Raw genomic sequence first — 24,916 nt, 5'->3', positions numbered from 1 at the left:
TTGCCTGTCAATCCCTTCAGCTGTATCAGTTTTTGCCCCATGTATTTTGACACCTTATTGTTAAATACATACACTTTAAGAACTTTTGTATCTTTTTTAGAAAACTGACCTCTCTATCATTATGGAATGCCCTTCTTTACCCCTGATGGTCTTTAGAATCATCACAAGTGTCTGCTTAGTCTGAAATGAATATCGCTAATTCCAGCTTTCTTTTTTTTCCCCCCATTTATTTTTTAATAGTTGGAGGCTAATTACTTTACAATATTGTAGTGGTTTTTGTTATACATTGACATGAATCAGCCACGGATTTACATGTGTTCCCTCCCACCTCCCTCTCCACCCGATTCCTCTGGGTCTTCCCAGTGCACCAGACCCAAGCACTTGTCTCATGCATCCAACCTGGGCTGGTGATCTGTTTCACCCTAGATAATATACATGTTTCGATGCTGTTCTCTCAAAACATCCCACCCTCGCCTTCTCCCATAGAGTCCAAAAGTCTGTTCTGTACATCTGTGTCTCTTTTTCTGTCCTGCATACAGGGTTATCTTACCATCTTTCTAAATTCCATATGTATGTGTTAGTATACTGTATTTTCTTTATCTTTCTGGCTTACTTCACTCTGTATAATGGGCTCCAGTTTCATCCGTCTCATTAGAACTGATTCAAATGAATCCTTTTTAATGGCTGAGTAATATTCCATGGTGTATATGTACCACAGCTTCCTTATCCATTCATCTGTTGATGGGCATCTAGGTTGCTTCCATGTCCTGGCTATTATAAACAGTGCTGCGATGAACATTGGGGTGCACGTGTCTCTTTCAGATCTGGTTTCCTCGGTGTGTATGCCCAGAAGTGGGATTGCTGGGTCATATGGCAGTTCTATTTCCAGTTTTTTAAGAAATCTCCCAGCTTTCTTTTAATTAGAGTTAGCATGGTATATTTTTCTCTCTTACTTTACTTTTAACCTGAGTCTTTATACCTAAGGTGGGTTTTTGGTAAGGCACATATAGTTAGTTCGATCTTGTTTTTTATCCAGTTTGACAATCTCTGTCTTTCAACTGGGGTATTTAGACCAATTACATTCAAAGTGATTTTCATAAGTGCATTAATATCTATCCTTTTGTAAGTTTTCTATCCATTCATTTATCCTTTTCCTTCTTCTTCTGCCCCCTCTAATTGAGCATTTTAGATAATTCCATTTTATATCCATTTAGTGAATCATATATAGATCCCTCATTTCCTGTTCAGCTGTGAAAAATGATACCATATGGAACAGGTACAACCTTTTCCTGTCCAGCCCTTCGCAATAGTAGGTTCACAAGCAAAATAAATGACAGTTGCTGTTTTAACTCTCTAAGCTTTGAGGTAGTTCATTTGCAGTAATAAATAAGCAGAACATTCCTAAGACTATTCTCAAGGCCTTGACAACTTTTCAAAGCTCAAATCATACCAATCTCTCCTGAACTCTCAGTCACATGGGGCTCTCTGCGTCTGCAGAAAACACCAAGCTCTTCTCAGGGTCTGACGTGAAACTCTCTCATCCCTGCTCTTTACTTGGTTGGTTATATCTCCTCCTTCAGATTTAAGTGTAAAGGTCCCCTCATCAGCAAGGCTTCCACTGGCCATTCATCTAAGGTAGACACACTGCCTGCCGCTGCCCCTGACATAAACACAGAAGCCACCACCCTCTACCTTAATTATTTCTCCTAGCTCTCTTTTCCTTTATGTGATTTAAAATTACAGATGCTGTAACTCGTCTGCTGACTTGGGGCTTCCCAGGCGGTGCAGTGGTAAAGAATCCACCTGTCAACACAGGAAATGCAACAGCCACGGGTTCAATCCCTGGGTCGGGAAGACCCCTGGAGAAGGAAGTGGCAACCCTCTCCAGTGTTCTTGCCTAGGAAATCCCATGGAGAGAGGAGCCTGACGGGCTACAGGCCATAGGGTTGCAAAAAAGCCAGACACGACTGAGCAATGAGCACTCAGGCTGCTGACTTGAGTCATTTTTGCCTTCCCCAATAGATGACAGGCCCCAGGGAAGGCAAAACTCAGTTTGGTCCACCATTAAGGAGAAGGGGGTGACAGAGGATGAGATGGTTGGACGGCATCACCGACTCAATGGACATGAGTTTGAGCAAACTCTGGGAGGTGGTGAAGGACAGGGAGGCCTGGCGTGCTGCAGCCCACAGGGTCGCAAGAGTCAGACACGACTTAGCAACTGAACAACAACATATCCACTGCTTGGCCCAGAACACCAAACACGGTACCAGCTTAGTAAACGTCTCCAGTGGAAAGAGCTCTTTTAAATGGGCAATGCCTCTATACATTCCTTGTTGAGGCCAGAGCTTCTCAGATGTGGCACTGCTGACACTTCGGGCCAAACAGTTCTTTGTTGCGTGAGACTGTCCTGTCCGTTTGTACAATGCTTCACAACACCCCTGGCCTCTCAGTGCCAGTAACACCACTACCACTCCCCGAGTTATGAAAGCAAAAATGTCTCCAGGCATCAGCAAATGCATCCTGGTTTAAACTAAAAGGATGACAATGATACTGAAGCAACTCAGGAATGTGGGTTTGCTTTCAACTGAAACCAATCTTATCATCATGTCATTCCGAGCCCTCCTCAAAAACCACTTAAGCTGAACAACAAGAGAGTTCTCTGACATTATGATAATTGGATATTCTACACTAACTCTTTCAAAGGATTCTTAATTCCAAAGAATGCGTCTGTTTTCACCAGCTAGACTACAACCCTAAAGACAGGAAATATCACTGATTGTTTTGAGGGTCTCCTAATCAAACGATCAAAGAACCCTGATAATGAAAATGGCTAACAGAGGCCATCATTAAAGTACTGTTTAATAGGAAAGCTATCCCCGTGCAGTTTAGTCTAATGATTGAAATCATGCTTCTTGCTTAAACAATATCCTCACTGTCACTTTTGTCAAAAAGATTAGGTATCGTTTGTATATCTGCTGCAAACCAAAGGAAACCAGCTGTGCCCGCGAACCAGCTTGCAATGCCTTGCATTCTTCTTCCAAAGGAAGTCTGGGCTGAGTCTGCAATCTGAATAGGCTTTAAGATTTCGAAAAATAAAACTAGTAGATGTCGGTGTGGGGGCTGTTATCCTCCTCAGACTAGGTAAGGATAAAAAACTCTACTTTTCCAACATTCATCTGTACACAATGAGCAGCCACTTGGGAAATTACATGGTGCAAACTCCATTCATTCCATTTTTAATCCAGTGTCTCTTGATGTACACTGTAATGCCGTACTTTGTGCATTAAATTACAAAACTAACACTGACTGTATTATCATAGCCTGCTGCCGTATTTCATACCATGTGACGGACAGTGTGCTTGATCTTTGAAGTGATCTGTGACAGTAAGCCAACGGACCCAAAGTCAGAAGGAAATCAGAGCAGACTGATTGAGAGCCGGAGAGTGGCAGAGCCCATAAAATGTAATCGGATTTGCCTCTCTTCTGTACAGTTTCTGTTGGAGGGCAGATAACCTCTCAAGATGTTGAAAGTCAGTATGACAGTGCAGATGTCAACACTGAAGACCAAGCCCTCAGTGAACCCAGAGTCCAGGGTCCTCCGTCTGGGGGTTTCTGGCTTGTAGAATTCTTCACACTTTCCTGATGGTGTTTCAGTGGAGCTGACCTTCAGGGCCCAGCAGCAAGAGCCACCGCCTCTTTAATCTCACATATTCTGAAAGGTGATTAGCTGCCACTGCCTTTCCTCTTGCTACTTCTTGTTTTAATTAACAGCATTTCTTTCCCCTATTTCTCCTGGGCCTTTGAAGAGCTCTTTGAAATGTATTTAGTATATTTCAGCCTTGGTTTGGCTGTAGTCTCTCAATGTATGAGGTCATTGATTTCAAGTTCAATTGTTTGGCACAAATTGGCAGAAAGACATGCTAAAAGAAGGCTGGCATTTTCAATCACGTAAGTCTTGTGTTACAAAAAGTGAGCACATTCCTCCATTGCTCCTTCCTATTGACCTCTGAGATAACGATTCAGAGCTGGCACACGCCAGTGTGGGCAGGCTTCTCTGTCGGGCGGGCTCCTGCAGGAGGAAGGTTTTGGCATCTTCACCTCAACAGAAACTGAAGACAAGCAGGAAAGAAAATGACCAGAAATCAGGAGCATCCAAGGGATGACTAAGTCCAGTACTCTTAATTCCAGAGACGGAACTAGAGAACAGCTTCTCTTCCTCTAAATGACACGAGAAGTATGAGAAAATCAGAAGCAAGCAGCAATAGGACTTCCCTGGTGGTTCGGGGGCTAAGACTCCGTGCTCCCGATGCCACGGGCCCGGCTTCCCGCTGCATGCCACGGCTAAAAACAGTACCTCGACAAAGAGCTGAGGCAGCCAAATTAAGAAATACACTCATTTAAAAAACAAGCAGCTACAGTCTCCATCCTCTCTAGATAACACAGGAAGGAAAAGAGAGGAGTCTGGAGTCTGTCCCAGGCAAGAGTAAAGGTTCTCGCCACTCGTGGCAGGGGGTGGAGCCCAGGACAACTCAAGCATCTGGGGTGAGGAGGAGACGCAGGTGCAACCCCCCAGCAGATCCCAGTGCAGTGAGGAACACACAAGCCCACCACACTCCGAATCTGGGCGCTGAAGTGGCTGGTGCTCACAGCTCCTACCTACAACAGCCGGCCATTCATGTGCCCACCCATGAACAACCCGCCAACCCTTTCAAGTTCTGTTGCTTAACACCAATCCCACGTTAACAGTCAAACACAACCCTTGTGCTTTTATGAAAATTTGCACAATAACTCAAATAAAGCAGCTTGCTTTTACTTTATGGCCCTCAGGCTTTAACAGACTTTGGGAAAACTCTCCCGAGGAGTCCTACAGATACACACAGTGATGAGGGAGACTGGGTTTAAAAGCACATGAGGTGATGAATTCAATCAGTCACCACTGGAGAGAATAAATACTTTACTCAACATTCTTCTTTTTGAAATTTCACACCATTTCCCGTGGGCCTTTCTGACTGCATTCTAGTTTATACAGAATATACTCTGTATGTATATATAAATAGACAGATAGATAGATAGATAGACAGATAGATAGATAGATGCTGTGGCCAAACTCATTAGGGAAAAGACCCTAATCCTGGGAAAGATTGAGAGCAAGAGGAGAAGAGAGCAACAGAGGTTGAGATGGTTGGATGGCATCAGTGACTCAATGAACACGAGTCTGAACAAACTCTGGGAGATAGCGCAAGACAGGGAAGTCTGACAAGCTGCAGTTCATGGGGTTGCAAAGAGTCGGACACAATTTAGTGACTAAACTACAATAACAACATTCTAACTTACACAGAGTTACTTATAGTATATGGACCATCTCCCTTCAAAACTGTTAAGTTTCCTGAGGGCAGAATCTGTATCTAAGTTTCTTTCTGTCTACCTACAGCACAAAAGGAGCATAAGAACAATATCATGAACACTCACCATTAGTTTTAAAAACTCAAAAAACATGAACAAGTCTCTGAATGTACAAAACGTCTTTTGGAAAACAGATGATTTCAAGGTGCTGAACTAAAGATATCTTTAAATGCCACAAGTTTTAAAATGTAGAGTATTATACACTGCATGATTTTTTTTAAATCCTATATTAAATGTTACAGGGATTTAGGAGAGAGAACAAAACCAGGAAATCAAACCAGAAAAAAGATTAGTAGCAAGAGTGATGATAAACTGCCTCCCATCCCAAACATAAACACACATAAGCACAAAGAAAGTATTAAGAAGCTGGAGAACAAAACAAAACAAATCTCTACTCAAACATGAAACTGTGAGAGGTTCAAAACTTTTTTTTTTAATAAGAAAACTTATTTGTGAGTGTTTTATGTTGAAATGGTTGCAGTTAATCAGTCACACGTTTTAGAAGCACGTTCATTACCAAAAAGCTACACAGTATAGGAATCTTAGACATCTACCCAGCCTATATACTGTTACAGGAACAAGAAACTCAAGAGAATTCAAGAGTAATAAAAAAATGTTTCTATTTATTCTCAGGTTTCTAAACAATGGCTAACAGCAACAATTTCGAAGTCAAAAATTACACAAATCTTTTGACTGGGGTGGAATATTCTTTGCTTATTTTATTTGAACCATGAAATAGAAGATGACTTACACAGACCATAAATGGAGATGGTAAAGAAGAATAATACCATGCACACTGATGCTAAATTAGTGAGGTCTGAAATGAATGAGTATTATGGATTCAACTGTACCCTCAAAAAAAGATCTGCTGAAGTTCTAAGTCCTAACTCCTCAGAAAGTGACCTTATTTGGACATAGCATCGTTACAGAAGCAGTCAAGTGAAAATGAGGTCATTACAGTGGGCCCTAATCCAAAATGACTAGCGTTCCTATAAAAGGGGAAATTGGGATGTGAAGACAAACATGTCAAAGGAGAACACCATGTGAACATGAAGGCAGACATCAGGGTGATGCACCAGTGAGTCAGGAGATCGCGGCACACCTCAGGAGCTAGGAGAGAGCCAGGGACCCCAAAGATCGCTGGGACTCCTCACAGGCTAGGAGAGAGTCAGGGACCCCAAAGATCGTTGGGACACCTCACAGGCTAGGAGAGAGTCAGGGACCCCAAAGATCGCTGGTACACCTCAGGAGCTAGGAGAGACTCAGGGACCCCAAAGATCACCGGCACACCTCACGGGCTAGGAGAGAGCCAGGGCTGCCAAAGATCGCTGGTACATCTCACGGGCTAGGAGAGAGTCAGGGACCCCAAAGATCGCTGGGACACCTCACGAGCTAGGAGAGAGTCAGGGACCCCAAAGATCGCTGGGACACCTCACGAGCTAGGAGAGAGTCAGGGACCCCAAAGATCGCTGGCACACCTCACGGGCTAGGAGAGAGTCAGGGACCCCAAAGATCGCTGGGACACCTCACGGGCTAGGAGAGAGCCAGGGACCCCAAAGATCGCTGGCACACCTCACGGGCTAGGAGAGAGTCAGGGACACATTCTGCCTTACAGCAGCAACCTTCAGAAAGAAATCAACTCTGCCAATACCTGATCTTAGATCTAGCCTCCAGAACTAGGAGATGATACATTCCTGTTGTTTAAGCCACCCAGGCTATGATACTTATTTTAGCGGTCTAGCAAACTAATAAAATGAGCTCTATAGTAAAATCCAAACTTGATACTTTACACATATGTAAAATGCTCACCATTCAAGTATCAGTGCTTTCTCTACAAATGACAGGCAGCTTTATTGCAATATAATGATAGCTGCTTTTGAGGATGATGCTAAAGATAATATTTAAAGATGGAAGCAGGAAGACGTCCCTAGTGGTCCAGTGGCAAAGACTCCCAAAGGAGGGCGCCTGGGTTTGATCTCTGGTCAAGAAACCAGATCCAATATGCCACAACTAAGACCCAGAGCAGTCAAGTAGATAAATTAGATAAACAATTAAATTTTTTAAAAAAGGAAGTAGGGATGCAAACAGCTACAGGAGAGTGAGTAGTATTGGAACAAGGATCCCGACACTCAGTTGACTCTTTAAATCATGTAGTGCTTCAGAAGACACACCGAATTCAGCTCTCCAGTGTTGCTAGATGCATGTGACTATTGTTCTTTGGCCTGACCTTGCCACTGTAAGGTAAATAAGCCAAGCAGCCTGTCATCTCCTAAAGCAGGTGAGTGGTCAGTGGATTCCATCTCCAGCTGGAGGAAATTAAATAGCACATGTGACCAGAGAGTTTTAAACAGCTCAAGAAATGCTGACAAGTTACAGTGAAACCTGCTGAAGTGAAAAGTATTAACTGTCCAGAACGATCCTTCTCAAAAATTGCAGGTACTTAAAAAGCAGTCTTCATTTTATTCAGGCATAATAAACAGAGAACGTTTCAACTATGTCTCAAGATTTTGTCATAAATCTTAAGCATCTGAGTTGTAATCTTGCACTTGGAAATCACGTAAGCATATCTTTGGTGGGAAGGCACTGCAAAGTGATTGTCTATTTTCATGTAATGAAATACTATGTTTGCTTCACTTTGATTCACAGTTAAAGTAAGTCAGAGCATCCGGGAGAACCACTGGAATACAGCAGGACCAAGTCTTTCCAAGAAGACCGTATCCTGTGGAAGGATAATGGTTAGGAAAGATGACCTCAAACCAGACAGACATGAGCCAAGACAAGCTCTATCACTAATAACCTGTACAGACTTGGACAAGGGACTAAATTTCTCTAAGCACCAAGATGCCTGGTCCAGAAGAGATGGCAATAATATAATAATGGGGCCTATCTTACAGAGTGTTGTGAGGAGTAACTGAGACAGTGAATATATCATACTTTATACAAAACAATTGCTTAATGCAGTGTAGTTATCTTCACCTTCTTAACATCAAAGATGCAAGTTAAGTTTATACAGTAGAATACTATTTTTCCTTGGGAAAAAATTAAAAAAACTTGGGACACAACCACTGTTGAAATTAACTCACCCAGTGAAGCTATTATCATAATATTCCATTATGCTCAAGTGACAGAATGAAGTCATTAACAGCCCTCTAGAATTTGTTATTTCATTCCCTATATTTTTTTCCTACTAAACATTTTTAAGGCTTTTTTAAGTAAAAAATAAAATCTCAAAATTAACACTCAATTTTTGATCTACAGCATTCCTGAATTTCCATACTTATATATCTTCCTCTATCAGAAATATTGCTTCACCTTCTTAACTTAAAAACTATGAACAATGGAGTAAGACTACTTTCCAGAAAAGCCAGAGTATCTCAATAAGCAGTCAAAGTTTCCAATTCCAAGTTTAGAATGATCCTTCACAGAACTGTCTTCTATAGCTCTTTAATTACTTACCTTAGTGAGTAACTCAATTACTGCTAACTAATTGCTTAGTTGGAATTTCCTTTCTTTCATAATGACTTAAAAGAGAGACCAAAAACAAGGGTACTTTACACGTTACATGTTACCAAATACAGTAACTCTGTGTTCTTAATAAAAAAGGGAAAGGGAAGAGGCATATCTGGAACATACAGAGGCAAGCTTCTGAAGAATCCAAGCTTGTGGGATTCCCTGCCAGTGCAGGGGTGGGCGCTCTGTAGCGGGCACAAGTTCAGTTCCTGGTCAGGAATCCCACATGCCATTTACCAAGGCCAAAATAAATCATCAAATTAAATTTAAAATTACCTCACTTAAAAAAATTTTTTTAAAAAGAATCCAAATCTGTGTCCTGATCCCAGGATAGCATGGGGGAAAGACGAGCTGCTTCTCTCTGTGGAAATACTTACAGCACGAGGCCAAAGGAGACAGGAAGAAAGAGCTTGTGGTTTGTTAACTACTTCTGAAAGATGGCGTAAAAGCTCAGTTTAAAAAGGTGCCAAGAATGCTCAATACATTTGACGCTGTCAAATCAGTTCTCTTATTCTTGAGCAAACCCTAAACCTCCAGAAGAAATTAATCACATCATTCACCTGGAAATGAATTCTCATTCGAGGGTTCCACCTCCAAGGAGAGAAAGAGAAAATAGAGGTAGGGGAGAGGTAGGATAGAAAAGACGAACTGGGCAAGTCTGCAAAACTTTGCTCACAGAAAAAACCAATTCTAATGATTTGCTAAAACAATGACAACAACAAATAACAGAAAACCTGAGGGAGGAAAGTCTACTGTATGTGAAAATTATTTAAATACACTGTTATTTTGTACTAAGAGAGCAGGTATACTTTCCATATGAAATATTCAAAAATGAGTGAACTTACTTGCTTTTCCCTTTGTATACTGTAGCATAAGATCCTTCCCCTAGTTTTTCCAGTTTTTCATATGAGTCAGCTTTTCCAAATTTGGGACTTGTTGGCTAAAAATGAAGCAGAGGGTAAACAAAACAGATTGTATCAAACTAATTAACAATAAATAACCCAATTTTGCTGAAAATGTAGACTCTCTATCAGTTTTTAAATAACTCTTCTCTGATATAAGAATGTTTATTTTTAAAACCATAATAAATATTCAGGATACAAAACTAAGAAAATGCAAATGAATACAGTGTAGTTTAAATTTACCCATGATCTAATCACCAACAGGGAACCACCAGCAGTGACTTCTTCTGGTGCTCTCTTTATGCTGATGAATGCTTTCTAACATTCATCACTGCAGATCACACTACAGATACTGTCTTATAGCCTGCTTTTTTCACTCAAAAGGAATATTTTCCATGTTATTATATAGTCTTCTAAATTGCGGTTGCTGTTCATCACTAAGTCGTGTCTGACTCTGCAATCCCAACCCCATGGACTGCAGCACATGCTCCTCTGCCCTTCACTATCTCCCAGGGTTCACTCGAATTCATGTCCAACCATCTCATCCTCTGCCACCCCCTCCTTCCTTTTGCCTTCAATCTTTCCCAGCGTCAGGGTCTTTTCCAATGAGTTGGCTCTTCGTATCAGGTGGCCAAAGTGTTGGAGCTTCAAGCTTTAGCATCATCCTTCCAGTAAATATTCAGGGTTGACTTCCTTTAGGATGGACTTGTTTGATCTCCATTGAGACCAAGGGACTCTCAAGAGTCTTCTCCAGCACCTCAATTTGAAAGCATCAATTCTTTGGCACTTAGCTTTATGTTCCAGTTCTCACATCTGTACATGACTACCTGAAAAACTAAATTAGGGGCTGGAAAATTTAGCCTACCACCTAGTTGTACGTATCTCGTAAATTTAAGAAAGCTTTTTATATATTTTTAATGCAGAAGGAATCTAAAAAAGAATAAAAGTTCATAGCATGAGAAAATTATATGAAAAGCAAGTTTTAGTGACCTAAAGTTTATTGGAACACTTGTTGTTTAAGTCGCCAAGCTGTGCCCTACTCTTTTGCAACCCCATGAACTGTAGCCTGCCAAGATCCTCAGTCCATGGGATTTTTCCAGGCGAGAATACTGGAGTGGGCTGCCATTTCCTTCTCCAGGGAATATTCCAGACCCAGCGATGGAACCCGTGTTTCCTGCATTGGCAGGCAGATTCTTGACCACTGAGCCACCAGGGAAGCCCATTATTGGAACCAGTCGCACTCATTCACTTACATATTGTCTTATGCTTTTTCGACTTCCCTGGTGGCTTAGACGGTAAAGTGTCTGCCTACAATGCCGTAGACCCAGGTTCAATCCCTGGGTTGGGAAGATCTCCTGGAGAAGGAAATGGCAACCCACTCCAGTATTCTTGCCTGGAAAATCCCATGGACGGAGGAGCCTACTAGGCTACAGTCCATGGGGTCACAAAGAGTCGGACACGACTGAGCAACTTCACTTTCACTTTTCACTTTTATGCTTTTCAAGCTATAGCAGAATTATAGTTGCTATAAAGATCATATAGCCAACAAAGCTGAAAATATTTACTACCTGACTCCTGTTATAAATCATGACTGTATAAAATTTAGTCATATAAAGTTATCCCTCTGATACCTTTTAGCAATAATACAAATAATCAAATATATTCATATAACACTAGTTATTACAAAATGAACTCTCTTATGTCCACATACACCAATCCTTAAGGTTCAGCTGCAACAAAATCATTCTCCCTTAAGAAAACATACATCCTATTATGATCACAGAAGTGCTAAGAGCAAGTGGTCTCATCACTCTTGCTGCAGTTGACTCCCACCCCAATTTCACCAGACAGCAAGAAAAAGGGGGTGCTGTCCTCTAAGAGGATAAATTACCTGTTATTTTAATGTCTCTTATCAAAACACATTAAAATGATAATTCTATAAAGAATTAAAACTTCTTAAAAGTATTATGTAATCACAGTTTTAAGTACATTTGTAACTGATAAAAAGCTACTAATGACTGTGGGGTACTCTGTAAGAAAGGAATCTTAGAAGCTGAGGGAAAGAACTTAATGTTACACTATTCCTGACCATGTGCTCTTATACCACCTATGAAAATACACAATTTACCTTCAATGAATCTGACTCCTACAGTTTATAAAAATTCCATGCCCCAAATTGAGCAATGCTGTTTACCTCCTTCCTACCAAGAATGCCACAGAATGACTGAAAAGATACTACTGCCATATGACCCAGCAATCCCACTTCTGGGCATACACACTGAGGAAACCAGATCTGAAAGAGACACGTGCACCCCAATGTTCATCACAGCACTGTTTATAATAGCCAGGACATGGAAGCAACCTAGATGCCTATCAGCAGACGAATGGATAAGGAAGCTGTGGTACATATACACCATGGAATATTAGTCAGCCGTTAAAAAGAATTCATTTGAATCAGTTCTAATGAGATGGGTGAAACTGGAGCCCATTATACAGAGTGAAGTAAGCCAGAAAGATAAAGAACATTACAGCATACTAACACATATATATGGAATTTAGAAAGATGGTAATGATAACCCTATATGCAAAACAGAAAAAGAGACACATAAGTACAGAACAGACTTTTGAACTCTGTGGGAGAAGGTGAGGGTGGGATGTTTCGAAAGAACAACATGTATATTATTCTATGGTGAAACAGATCACCAGCCCAGGTGGGATGCATGAGTCAAGTGCTCGGGCCTGGTGCACTGGGAGGACCCAGAGGAGTCGGGTGGAGAGGGAGGTGGGAGGGGGGATCGAGATGGGGAATATGTGTAACTCTATGGCTGATTCATGTCAATGTATGACAAAACCGACTGAAATGTTGTGAAGTAATTAGCCTCCAACTAATAAAAAAAAAAATTAAAAAAAAAAAAAGAAAAAAAATCAGAAATACAAAAGGGAAACAAAAAACAGTGTCAATTTCTAATCACATATTTTGGGGAATTCTAAAATACAAAAAGTAATCTGGATCAAAACTTCAGAGAAGAAACTGGGGGGACTTAGAGCCTTGATATGTAGGAGAAAACTAGTACAGATAAAAGAATTAGGAACCTCTAGGCAAACAGGAGACTAATCAACAGAGCTGAACACATAATGTCCTCCCGAGCAAACTGCAGGACCATGTGCAGAGGAGACAGCTGAGAATGTGGGTATTCATGCTGGAAAGGCAGAGAGGATTGAAGTGGCTAATAACCAGAGAAAGAATAAAACATCTACCTCCCTCAAAATGTAGCCCCTGCCTCTCACACAATCACTAGAGACAATGTACTGAAAACAGAATAAGCTGAGAGCAATTCTAAAATACAGAAATGAGTATACCACCAAGAATCACAAATCATTTCAGGAATACCAACATCTTACTGAAAAAGTAACAACACTGAATAAAAATAACCAGTATCTTAAGAGATATCCAAGAAGATATTGTATTCTTTAAACAGAAACAGAGATTTAGAGATTAAATATTTAATTAATGAAATAAAACATGTATGGGCTGTGACTAAAAGAATGTACACAGGTGAAAAAGTAGTAAGTTCAATGTTTGAATTGAATTTTCAAAAAAAACTCTAAGGAGAAGTTACATTTAAACAGAAAATTTTTTCAACCAGCATAGTATTTTTATAGATTTAACAATGGCTGGAAAAAGACAACTAAGCAACTGATACTCAAGACAGTTGAGCATCAGCTGGGCTGGAAAAGTTGCAATTCTACCACCCGTAGGGAAAGAAAAGATGCAGAATTCCATTTTATCTTCATATAAGTTACAGCTAGAGTGATGGGGGAAGTGCAGGAAGGCAAGAGACAGCAGAAAAATAAAAATAAAAACATACCGGGATTTACTGGATTGTTAAAGACAGACTGCGGATACTAATTAACTCCACATGCATAATTTTTAGTACATCTATTAATACTTAGATGGTAATTAGTAGAATAAATAAGATGTACAAATCCCAAACAAGCTAAGGAGAGAAAGAATGTAAGAGAAAAGCGAGGAAGAAGGGAAAAGAGGGTAAAGAAGGGGGGAGTTAGAGAAGGGGCATATACTCAGTAACAAAGCTTTTATAAAGCAGAAAATCATAAAATAAGAAAGTTATATCCAGACATATCAACGTTTATAATAAACAAAAATTTAAAAATTTCTCGATTAAAAGAAAGTTCTCAGATTGGAAAGACAATCTAGCAATGTGCTATTGAGAAAAGACAAAAGAAACAAAAAAAGACACACAAAAGAGCAAATCTGAAAATAAAAAGGGAAATCTAGCGAAAAAAAGTATTTTTGCAAAACTGTACGTTATAGCTACGCTGACGGCAGACAAGACAGAATTCACAAAACAGCAAATAGATTGTTTTATCCCAATAAAATCCAACAAGAGATTTACTTTTCAAAAAACGTTTTACTTTGTATTGGGGTATAGCCGATTAACAACGCTGTGATGTTCCAGGTGACCAGGGAAGGGACTCGGCCACGTACACGCACAGGTACAATCACTCCCAAACCCCTCCCATCCAGGCTGCCACATAACAGTGAGCAGAGTTCCCTGTGATACACAGTAGGTCCTTGTCAAAATCCACCAAGAAATTTAATAATCACACACTGGTGTGAGCCAAACAGCACAGCTTTGCAGTGTATGAAACAACTGCTGGTAACAATAAAATGAGAAAGTGTGAAATCCACAGTGATAATGCAAGACAAACATACATCACTCAGACATCAGCATTGCAGGTCAATGACCAATAAGTAAGAGATATGTGGGCTTGAGTATTAGAAATAACATTTTAACATATGCATATTAACATATATTCTTTTTAAGTACACATTTAATATTCACAAAATATGGTGAAAGCTTAGGCCACCAAAAAAAAAAAACAAACCAAAAAACCCTCAGTATCAAAACTGTAAGAGAAACACTTCAAGTTACTTATTCTGAACACAACACAATAAATTAGAAATTATTAATAAGAATAAAAAGAAAGATAAATAGTCTAGCCATATGGGTTGGATTAAAAAGCAAATCTAACGCAGCATTGAGGACATGACATTTTAAGACCCATGGGATGCAGGCAAATCTATACATAAAAGAAATTTTAAATAAATATGTACATACTAGAAAAGAAGAAAGGTTGAAAGTATTATGATTTAGACATTTAACTGCAGTTAGAAAACGAATAAAAGACATTACTGGAAGAAATTAATAGACAATGGACCATCTATTCTTTTTTCTTCAAGAAACTTGTAAAGCATCAACCACGTGTTGAGTTGAATCAAGTAAAACTTGATGGAAAATTACATTCAAAAGCGCCTGACTAGTCCTGTGTGGGTTATGTTCTCATGCATTTTTCATCACCAAGAAACAGCTTGAGAATGTCACACTTTACCATCACCCTCCTGAGCCCAAGTTTTAAACAGAAATTTTAAACCCTATATTAAACTTCAGTATAAAATGATCTTCAATGGGGAAAATATTGTGTTCACAGTTCCACTCTAAATTATTTAAAATCAGAATGAGGAGTCTGTATGTTTGCTTTTGTGCTCCTTTAAGACTAAATTCAATCTAAGTTAAGGAAAAAAGAAGGAGCAGAAAATTACCTCTTTAGTCCTATTAGGAGATAAACTGCTAATGTGTATTGAGAGCAACGCCAAGACAATCACACAAAGCTGGCAACACAATAGGAAGCTATTATTTTATCTTTCTGGAAAGGTGCAGATAATTTTCCAAAAATGACATATTTCACTCTTCCTAAACTGCCTCATATTAGTTTATGTAATTTTAAGACATGGACCATATTAAATTTACTACTTGAGGAAACTGAATTAAAGAAATTCAAAAAATAAGGATAAAACTCTTTTTTAGGCTATATCTCATTTATCCATAAGAAAAAATAAAGCAATAGATGTAAATGACACAAAGTATTCTATTTATCTAACTGAATAGATTTGGGTGCATTAACTGCCATGCTTAAAGTACATTCTATTAACAACGTGATGGCAGAAAATGATTATTTTGCCACATTGGGTGGAAAAACAGTCAATGTGATTTGCCTTGTGCAACTGATATGTACACCCTGTGGAAATATACTGTAATTTACAGATCAATCATGCTGTAAAACAGGAAGAATCACACAGAGGGAGTGCCTCTCTACAAGTTATTTTAGTCCACCAAAGAATGGGTCCATGGAACAGGTCCTGTCTATGAGATGGTCTGAGCTTTAAGAGTTAAATTCTTGTAAAGTTAATCTCCTATTTTAAGTAAACAGAAATGTTCTGATCTTAATTATTTTGCATATAAATAAGGAACTCAAATGCCAAGTGTTTAGAAAGGCCAATAATAAAATACTTCCAATCAAAGGAGCCAGCTAAGAATAATTTAAAAGGAGAAGTCCTGTTTTGTTGGATAATTAAAGTCCAGGCTTTTGGTTTGCCTTTTTTTTCCCCCTTGAAACTTCATTAAATCATCACATTTTAAATAAAGATGCTAGCTCAAACCAATAAGCAGTTAACCCTAACATTATCTTTGGCTCTTTGATGTCAGGTGCATGGATGGATGGAAATAGCTTTATGGGGCCACTATTCTCTGCTTAATCACTTCCTCCATTTAGACTGCAGGTTTGACATAGCACTTTAGAGAACTGGAAATACAGAGGGCTAATCAGCAATTATTAACAGACACTACATGCATAGAGACACAGAATTTAATGAGATAATGTCAAGACATTTTTTTTTTAACAGAATAAAGGCACAGAGAACTGTCAATTGTCTGGATCAGTGGAGGGGACACTGGCGTGGATAATGAAAAAGTCAAGGTAATATTAAAGCTGAACGGTGTTTGTCACCCTGTCCTGAAGGAGATGCTCCTGGCCCTTGCTGCTCTGGGTTCATTAGGGAATCAACAAAAACAACCAGCCAACATGGATTGTTTACTATGGTCCATGCTTAGAGTTTATCACTTTAAATTCGTTATCTAAATTTAAACCCTGTTAACACCACCTTGAAGTTGGTTCTATTAGTATCCCTTTTTGAATATGAAGAATTTAAGATTGCAGAAATAAGGTAACTCATCTAAGATCTTAGAGCTAATGCTAGAGCTAGAATTCAAACCAAGTTGACTGAAATTGAGAACTTATTTTCTTTATACTACTACATTGGCAGGATCTAACTCCCATCCAAATGGCGGAGATTTCAATCATGCTTAAGTCTATCATCCACTGAAGTCCCATTCTTAGAAACAAGGATGGGGTGTGTACCAGATTTTTATAAACTGCACGAGTATCCCTGAGTGTTCACTGCAGTGATACCATGATGTGGCTACACAGTTTTACACTGAATTCACTGAAAATTTACTTTAACCTTCAAACATAACCCCTCACTTAAGATTGCTCATGATCCCCTGCATCGTAGGAAGACCACAAGAATCACTGCTCTATTACATGGTACCAAATAAGTGTGAGCCTGGGGGAGGGGAAGGTGGGACAAGTTCAATCAGAACTATTTGACCTGGGCTTCCGTGATGGTCTGGTGGTTAACAATCCACTTTGCAACACAAGGAACATCTGTTTGACCCCTGGCCCAGGGGGGAGGGGTCGCACATGTCTGGGGGCAACTAAGCCTGTGCACCACACTACTCACACCTAGAGTCCATGCTCTGCAGAAAGAGCAGTCACTGCAAGGAGAAGCCGGCCAGAAGAGTAGCCCCCACTTGACTCAACTAGAGAAAGCCCGCACGCGACAGTGAAGACCACGCATAGCCCAATATAAATAAATAAACTTCTCTTAAAAAAAAGAACTATCTGACCTCACTAAACAACAAGGATTTTTGAAGTCAAACCTTCCTTGGCTAATTTTTCTTCCGTCTTTGATCTTCACAACAGGCTCTATCATCCTGCTCATTTCCAGCCCTTTTAAACATAGCAACACTGAGATAATTCATAGTCGATGGGTAACTAGGTAACAAAATAGATCTAGATGCTAGACAGGGCAACAGACCCAACCTCCCCACATGCTAACAACCTGACAAGGGGTCTGGGTTCTTTTCTTTTCTTTTTATCTATGTCTTTGACTGCACTGGGCCTCAGCTGCAGCACACGGGACCTTCAATCTCCCTGAACTCCTAGCTGCGCGCCATGGGGTCAGTTCCCTGACCAAGGCGCGAACCCAGGCCCGCTGCACTGGGAGTGCGGAGTCCCAGCACTGGATCGCCAGGGAAGTCCCGGGCGGGGCTCCATCTGGGAGTTTCCTAGTCCCCATAAGAAGCAGGCAATACCAGATGAGATCCCCAAGGACAAGCATCAGAGAACTGCAGCGGGACTCTCATTTCCAAGTTAGCACTTTCCTCCCCTCTTTGCAAACGGAGCCTGCCCGTCAAGGGATGCAGCTTTCCCCCACTGAAAGGAAGTCAATTTGGGAGAAATCTTCAGAAAGCATACAGGACCCTAATCTAAACATGAATTTCTGAAAATACGTTCTCTTTAAGCTCAGCTTATGATAGCACAGCTCAATGAAATCCCTTCTAAATTGGACCAGCCTCCTACAGCACTGCCAATAGTTCTAGCTACTGAAGGTCACAGCCTGGTTGGAGGGGGTGGTAAGAAAAAGGGAACGAAAGTTTGTGCTGTCCAGGTCAGTGTTAAATACCACCCAGGGACTGGACCCAGGGAGAGTAGGCACTCAAAACTCATCTGAAACAAATAAATAACATCTGTCAAACACCTCTTGAAATATACCAATTTAAATAAAATCACATCCATAATATTCTGCCTGAATTTCACTCTATTTTTTAAAACTTTTTATTTTGTACTGGGTATATTCGGTTAACAATGTCATGATAGTTTCAGGGGGACAGCAAAGGGACTCAGCCATACATACGCCTGTATCCATTCTGCCCCAAACTCCCCTCCCATCCAGGCTGCCACATAACATTGAGCAGAGTTCCATCTGCTATCCGGCAGATCCTTTTTGGCTGTCCATTTTAAATACAGCAGAGTGCACATGTCCATTCCAAACTCCACCATCTCTTCCCCTATCCTTCCCCCATGGTGGTCATAAGTTTGTTCTCTAAGTCTGTGTCTCAATTTTAAAGTGCCACTGTCTGGACAAAATCAGAAAGTTCAGATGAATATCATGGTCACTAAGGCCAAGGCACTCTTAGTTCCATAATTTCAGTCATGACTCCTCACATAGACAATGACCAGTTTATGAACAGCAGAGAGATGGATATAGTTGTGAAGATGAAATGGTGCATAACTGTTTCTACCACGGTATTTTCAAGAAACAAGAGTGGCTACCTTGCTTTCCTCATAAAAATAAGAGCGGCGTTGCCTCCCTGCTGCTCACTTTCCCCTTCCTTCTCAACTGTACTCTTGGAGCCCATTCAAGATACCTAATACTTTCAAAGAAATAACAGTAAAATAAAGATATGACATTAATCTTGGTGGCCTTTAGATAAAGGATATCCTTGGATGCTTATCAGTCTTTCAAAAAAATATTTAAAAATAAAACATGTCATAAAACTCTCAGGCCATTGAGTATGAAATGATCAAATGTTCCATAAAGATCCTATCTCAATGCCCCACTGAATATGCAACGATCAATGTCCCACACCTAATAGGACAGGATGCTGCACAAGAAGGGTAACCACTTTCATTTTTGGCCCAGTGAGGAATCTAAAGGAAAACAGTCTTCCTGTGAAAATGAGTATGACAAAATTCCCCCTCCCACTACAGTCAGGGAGAGAACACAAAGGCAGTGGGCAGAGAGGACTCAAAATAAAACAGAATACTGCGGTATCATGCTAAAAGAGAAAAAGAAACTATTTCCAGCTTGAACAAGAAAGAGCAAAGGCCTTTTTCCAGGGCATAGTGAATGGAAGAAAAAGCTCCCAAAATGAAAAGAAAAAAAAGCATTTACCACACAAAATCATAGAGTGGCCTGATAGAGAAGAAAGGCATCCCAGAGTGGACCAGAAAAGGATAAACTCAATAAGAAAGCCTCAGGAAAGAGGATCTAAAGGAAGTTACTATAATAGGAGACAAACAGTGGACATTTCCAGTTAAACATGGTAGCCTGGAATTCCAGGGCAGGATTTCCTCTGTTTCAACATTTTAATAACGTTGTGCGTATGTGTATGTTTACCCCACACAGTTGTTCAATCTGTTCCCTTGGTAAGCCTCCTGTGAAAGAATCACACAGGCTTCCCAGGCGGCACAGTGATAAAGAACTGGCCTGCCAATGCAGGAAACACAAGAGACTCGGGTTTGATCCCTGAGTCAGGAAGATCCCTGGAGAAGGAAATGGCAACCCACTCCAGTCTTCTCGCCTGGAGAATCCCATGGACAGAGGAGCCTGCTGGTTACAGTCCATAGGGTCGCAAAAGAGTTGGACAGGACTGAGCAGCTGAGCACATAGTGTCTTGAACACAAGTATTCATCTCTCCCCCACACACCAATCTGTATTAAAACAAAATCGAAGTTATAACTTAGAGGAGCAACTGAATGAACAAGGGGAAGATTGCAGACAAGATACAAACAAAAATTTTGAGATGGGAAACAAATGGATAGGAGGTTACTTACAAGGACGATGACCACAGGTGAGACCAAGGGTGGGAACCAACAAGAAATAAGTCAATTCACACTTCAGAATCCCTGAAACACTCAAGAATTGGAAGCCGCACTTCAAGGAGGGGTGAAAACCAAAATGATTGGTCAGATTAGATTTAAAGAACAAGTCCTTTCCCCTAGACTCTCCCGGTCAGGCGTCTGCCCAGCCCTGACCCCAGGACAGGTTTATTCTCTGAGGAGGTTGAACGTGGAAGGCTCATAACTGGGACACCAAGAATTATGAAAATAAGGATTAGGAATCGGACTGAATGAAAACAATGCACAAAGCAGGGCCTGAGCCCCTTCTTGATCATCTCGGGAAACAGCAGCGAGGCTTACATATCCTAAAATCTAGACTGGTCATTCAGCTTTGGAGGGATGAACGGTGCTCCTGACGGCTACTAGGAGACGCACCAGTCCAGACTGGACAAGGACAATGGAGAAGCATGAGGACAATCTCAGGGGACGAAAGCCCGACAGAGTACCTGATTCCGATTTGTTTCAGAGGAGTTTTCTAGTTTTATCAAGTAGTTTACGGCCTCAATTTGTGATTAAAATCCTATTAATTAATTGTATTCGTTGCAAACAAGTGAAAAGAAGATGTAAGTACAACCAGGAAAAACAAAGTTGTGGAAGCAAAGAAGGTTAATCATACCACACTATGTGACCTCACTAAGAATGGTATTCACATCACCTTCAGATCGTAAATACTGTATATTAACTACAGTCAAAACGTAGGGACGGAGACTTCCCTGGCGGTCCAGTGGGTAAGAACCTGCCTTGCAATTCAGGAACACAGGTTCGATCCCTCGTCGGGATTCCCTTGGACAGAAGAAGAATCCCATGGACAGAGGAGCCTCATGGGCTACAGTCCATGGGGTCGCAAAGAGTCAGACACAACCGAGAAAATAACACTTCTAAAAGAGAAACTTCCCTTCATCGATGACTAGATTACCTTGAGGTGAATTTCATATAGAACTCACTGAAAATAAATGCTTACTCATTTGCCTTATTTACCAGTTTTCAACACTAATTCTTTTCTTTTTTTTTTTTTTTTTCCGGCCACACCACACAGCATGTGGGATCTTAGTTCTCCTACCAGGGATGGACCCAGCACCCACTGCAGTGGAAGCCTGGAATCTTTACCGCTAGACCAGCAGGGAAGTACCTCAACACTAATTCTTATTTGTTCGTATAATGGTATCTATTGGGTTTTGTATATTAATGTTTCAATCTGCAATCTGACTAACTTCTCTCATTGTTTATAGTATTTCCACTGACTCTTTTGGTTTTCTCAAATATAGCATCATGAATCCGCAATAAGGAAAATTGTGCCCCCTTCTCATCTGCTTTCATTATCTGTAGAGATGATATGCTACTCCTTATTCTCTCTCTTTTTTACAGATTTGTATAGGATTCAACCAATAATTTTTCTATTGGTTATTTTTAAGTAAAAGAAATGTTTCAGTAGTTTGAGAAGGGTATGACCAAGATAGATTTTCTAGCTTTATGGAATAAAGTTCTTTGCTCTGTTTTCATGAAGTAAAACGAAAACACAAAAATGACAATATCACATACATTGAGATTTCCCCTTTTGTTTCACTTCAACACTTCTTTCTGGACTTTCTTTTTCCCTTTTTCCCTATTGAACCTGCCCTGCACACAAGTCTACTCAGTACAAGGCTTTGTCCTGAAAAGGTGCTTCAGTTTGATGTTCTAGAGAACTCAAGCAGAAAGACCAGCAGACACTGCGTGGTCTCTGGGCATGCGTCCACCCACAGGGGCCATCGAAGTCCCGTCCCACCCGCTGCTGCCATCCTGACAAAGCCCCAGTATGCCCCTGATGCGATGCTAGGGTTTCCCGGCTCTGAGAGTAGCCCCTAGTCCCCTGGCCTTCCCTGAGCTTCCCCCACTACACTTTCTGATACCACGTGCTTCGTAACAGTGTCCATGGTTCGTTCCCCTCGCTCCTCTTTTGAGGTTCACGCAGAAACCTCCTCTTCATTTGCTGTGATGTGGCCATCGCCACCCTCCCTGAGTCTGCTCCTATCTGCACACACACACTGCTGTATTCAAAACAGACAACCAACAAGGACCTACTGCAGAGCACAGGGAACTCTGCTTACTGTTACGTGACAACCTAAATGGGAAAAGAATCTGGAAAAGTGTAGACAACATGTAAACGTATAACTGGGTCACTTTGCTATACACCTGAAACTACCATGACATTATCAGTCACCTATGCTGGGCTGTGCTTAGTCACAGTCAGTCCTGTCTGACTCTCTGTGACCCCATGGACCACAGCCCGCAGGGATCCTCTGTCCATGTGATTCTCCAGCCAAGAATCCTGCAGTGAGTTGCCATCCCTCCTTCAGGGGATCTTCCCAATCCAGGGATTGAACCCAGGTATCCCGCATTGCAGACAGATTCTTTACCATCTGAGCCACCAGGGAAGCCCAAGAATACTGTAGTGGGTAGCCTATCCCTTCTTCAGGGGATCTTCCCAAACCAGGAATCGAATCAGGGTCTCCTGCACTGCAGGCAATTCTTCACCAGCTGAGCTACCAGGGAAGCCCCATTAATCACCTATACTCCAATATAAAGGACTGGACTTCCCTGGTGGCTCAGACGGTAAAGCGTCTGCCTACAATGCAGGAGACCCAGGTTCAATCCCTGGGTTGGGAAGATCTCCTGGAGAAGGAAATGGTAACCCACTCTAGTATTCTTGCCTGGAAAATCCCATGGACGGAGGAACCTCGTAAGCTACAGTCCATGGGGTTGCAAAAACTCAAACACAACTGAGCAATTTTGACTGAGCAACTTAACTTTAACTTTCCAGTATAAAATAAAAAGTGAAAGAAAGAAGAAGGTGCTGGAGAAGACTCTAGAGAGTCCCTTGGACAGCAAAGAGATTAAACCAGTCAGTCCTAAAGAAATCAACCCTGAATATTCACTGGAAGGACTGATGCTAAAGCTGAAGCTCCAATACTTTGGCTACCTGATGAGAAGTGTCAACTCACTGATACTGGGAATGATTGAAGGTGGGAAGAAAACGGGGTGACAGAGAATGAGATGGTTGGATGGCATCACTGACTCAATGGACATGAGTTTGAGCAAATTCTGGGAGATAGTGAAGGACAGGAAAGCCTGGCATGCTGCAGTTCATGGGGTCGCAGAGTAGGACAAGACTTATTGATTGAACAGCAACAACAAAAAAAGAAAGAAGGAGAAATACAGAATGTATCAGACAAGCCTCAGCTTTCCTTGAAAAGAATTATAATTAATTTCTTATTTCAAATTACAATTAAATATCAAAATCCCCCCATTGTTATTTATACTATGATATACACATTGACCTTTAAGGTTACGTGACCCCGAGTAGCAGCAAACACACCCAACACCCAATCCTGGTTTCTAAACACCATGCTGCAATAAAAGGAAACAGGGCTCTCTGCAGAAACGGCTGAATCTGGGGCTGGGGCTGGGAAAATACAAGGTAAGCCAAGAGCAACTTGTAGGACAAGAAAGTATAGAAGTGCTCACAGAATACTCTGCATAATAGGCTTAGGTTCATCCACCTCATTAGAATTGACTCAAATGCATTCCTTTTACGGCTGAGTAGTATTCCATTATATGTATGTCCCACAGCTTCTTTATCTATTCACCTGTCGACGAACCTCTAGGTTGCTTCCATGTCTTGGCTGTGGTAAACAGTGCTGCAATGCATATTGGGGTACATGTGTCTTTTTCAGCCAATGGGAATTTGCTATATGACCGAGGGAACTCAAACTGGGACTCTGTAACAACCTAGAGGGGTGGGAAGAAGATTCAAGAGGGAGGGGACATATGTACACCTATGGCTAATTCATGTTGATGTATGACAGAAATCAAACCAATACTGTAAACTAATCATCAATCAATTAAAAGTAATAAAATATATTTTTTTAATTTTTTATTTTTTTTTTAAATATTTTTTAAAAGGGTACGTGGGACAAATTAAGAGGAGCATTGAAACACAAACATTACCATACGTAAAACAGAGAGCCAGCGGGAGTTTGTAGTATGACACCCGGGACTCAAAGCCAGTGCTCTGTGACAATCCAGAGGGGCGGGGTGGGGTGGGAGGCAGGACGGAGGTTCAAGAGGGAGGACATAGTATATCCAAGGCTGATTCATGCTGATGTATGGAGGAAACCAACACAATACTGTAACGCAATTATCCTTCAATTAAAAATAAATAAGTAAATAAATAATAAACGTTTCAACAACGTAAAAAAAGGGGGACGAGACATCTCAAAAGGATACAGGGGCCAACCTAAAAGAGCTCCCAATGACCAATGACTAAAGCAGGCGCAATCTGAGTAACAAAAGAAATAATGCACCATTGGACAGTAACTAGGATTGAAGATAAAATACAGAATAACTAGTTTAATTTGATTTTCATATAAACACTGAGTAAGTTTGCCTCATTG

The 24,916-nt window shown here is 40.8% G+C and overlaps 1 protein-coding gene and 1 non-coding gene across 2 annotated transcripts in view; one reads left to right on the top strand and one right to left on the bottom strand.

Annotated features, from left to right (window-relative positions):
• Positions 1 to 24,916, bottom strand: part of CDK14 (cyclin dependent kinase 14) — a 634,831-nt gene that overhangs the window by 459,395 nt on the left and 150,520 nt on the right. The window contains exon 4 of the mRNA XM_065939116.1: positions 9,759 to 9,853. Within this exon, the coding sequence (XP_065795188.1) occupies positions 9,759 to 9,853 (95 nt within the window). The remainder of the gene's footprint in view (positions 1 to 9,758; positions 9,854 to 24,916) is intronic.
• On the top strand, positions 23,058 to 23,129 carry TRNAC-ACA (transfer RNA cysteine (anticodon ACA)). Its single transcript has one exon. It is a non-coding gene; the product is annotated as a tRNA-Cys (tRNA).

The sequence above is a fragment of the Muntiacus reevesi genome, chromosome 6 (assembly GCF_963930625.1).
Source record: "Muntiacus reevesi chromosome 6, mMunRee1.1, whole genome shotgun sequence".
NCBI classification, from domain to species: Eukaryota; Metazoa; Chordata; class Mammalia; order Artiodactyla; family Cervidae; genus Muntiacus; species Muntiacus reevesi.
The sequence above is the reverse complement of the archived record's forward strand: the minus strand, read 5'-3'. Positions and strand labels throughout refer to the sequence as shown.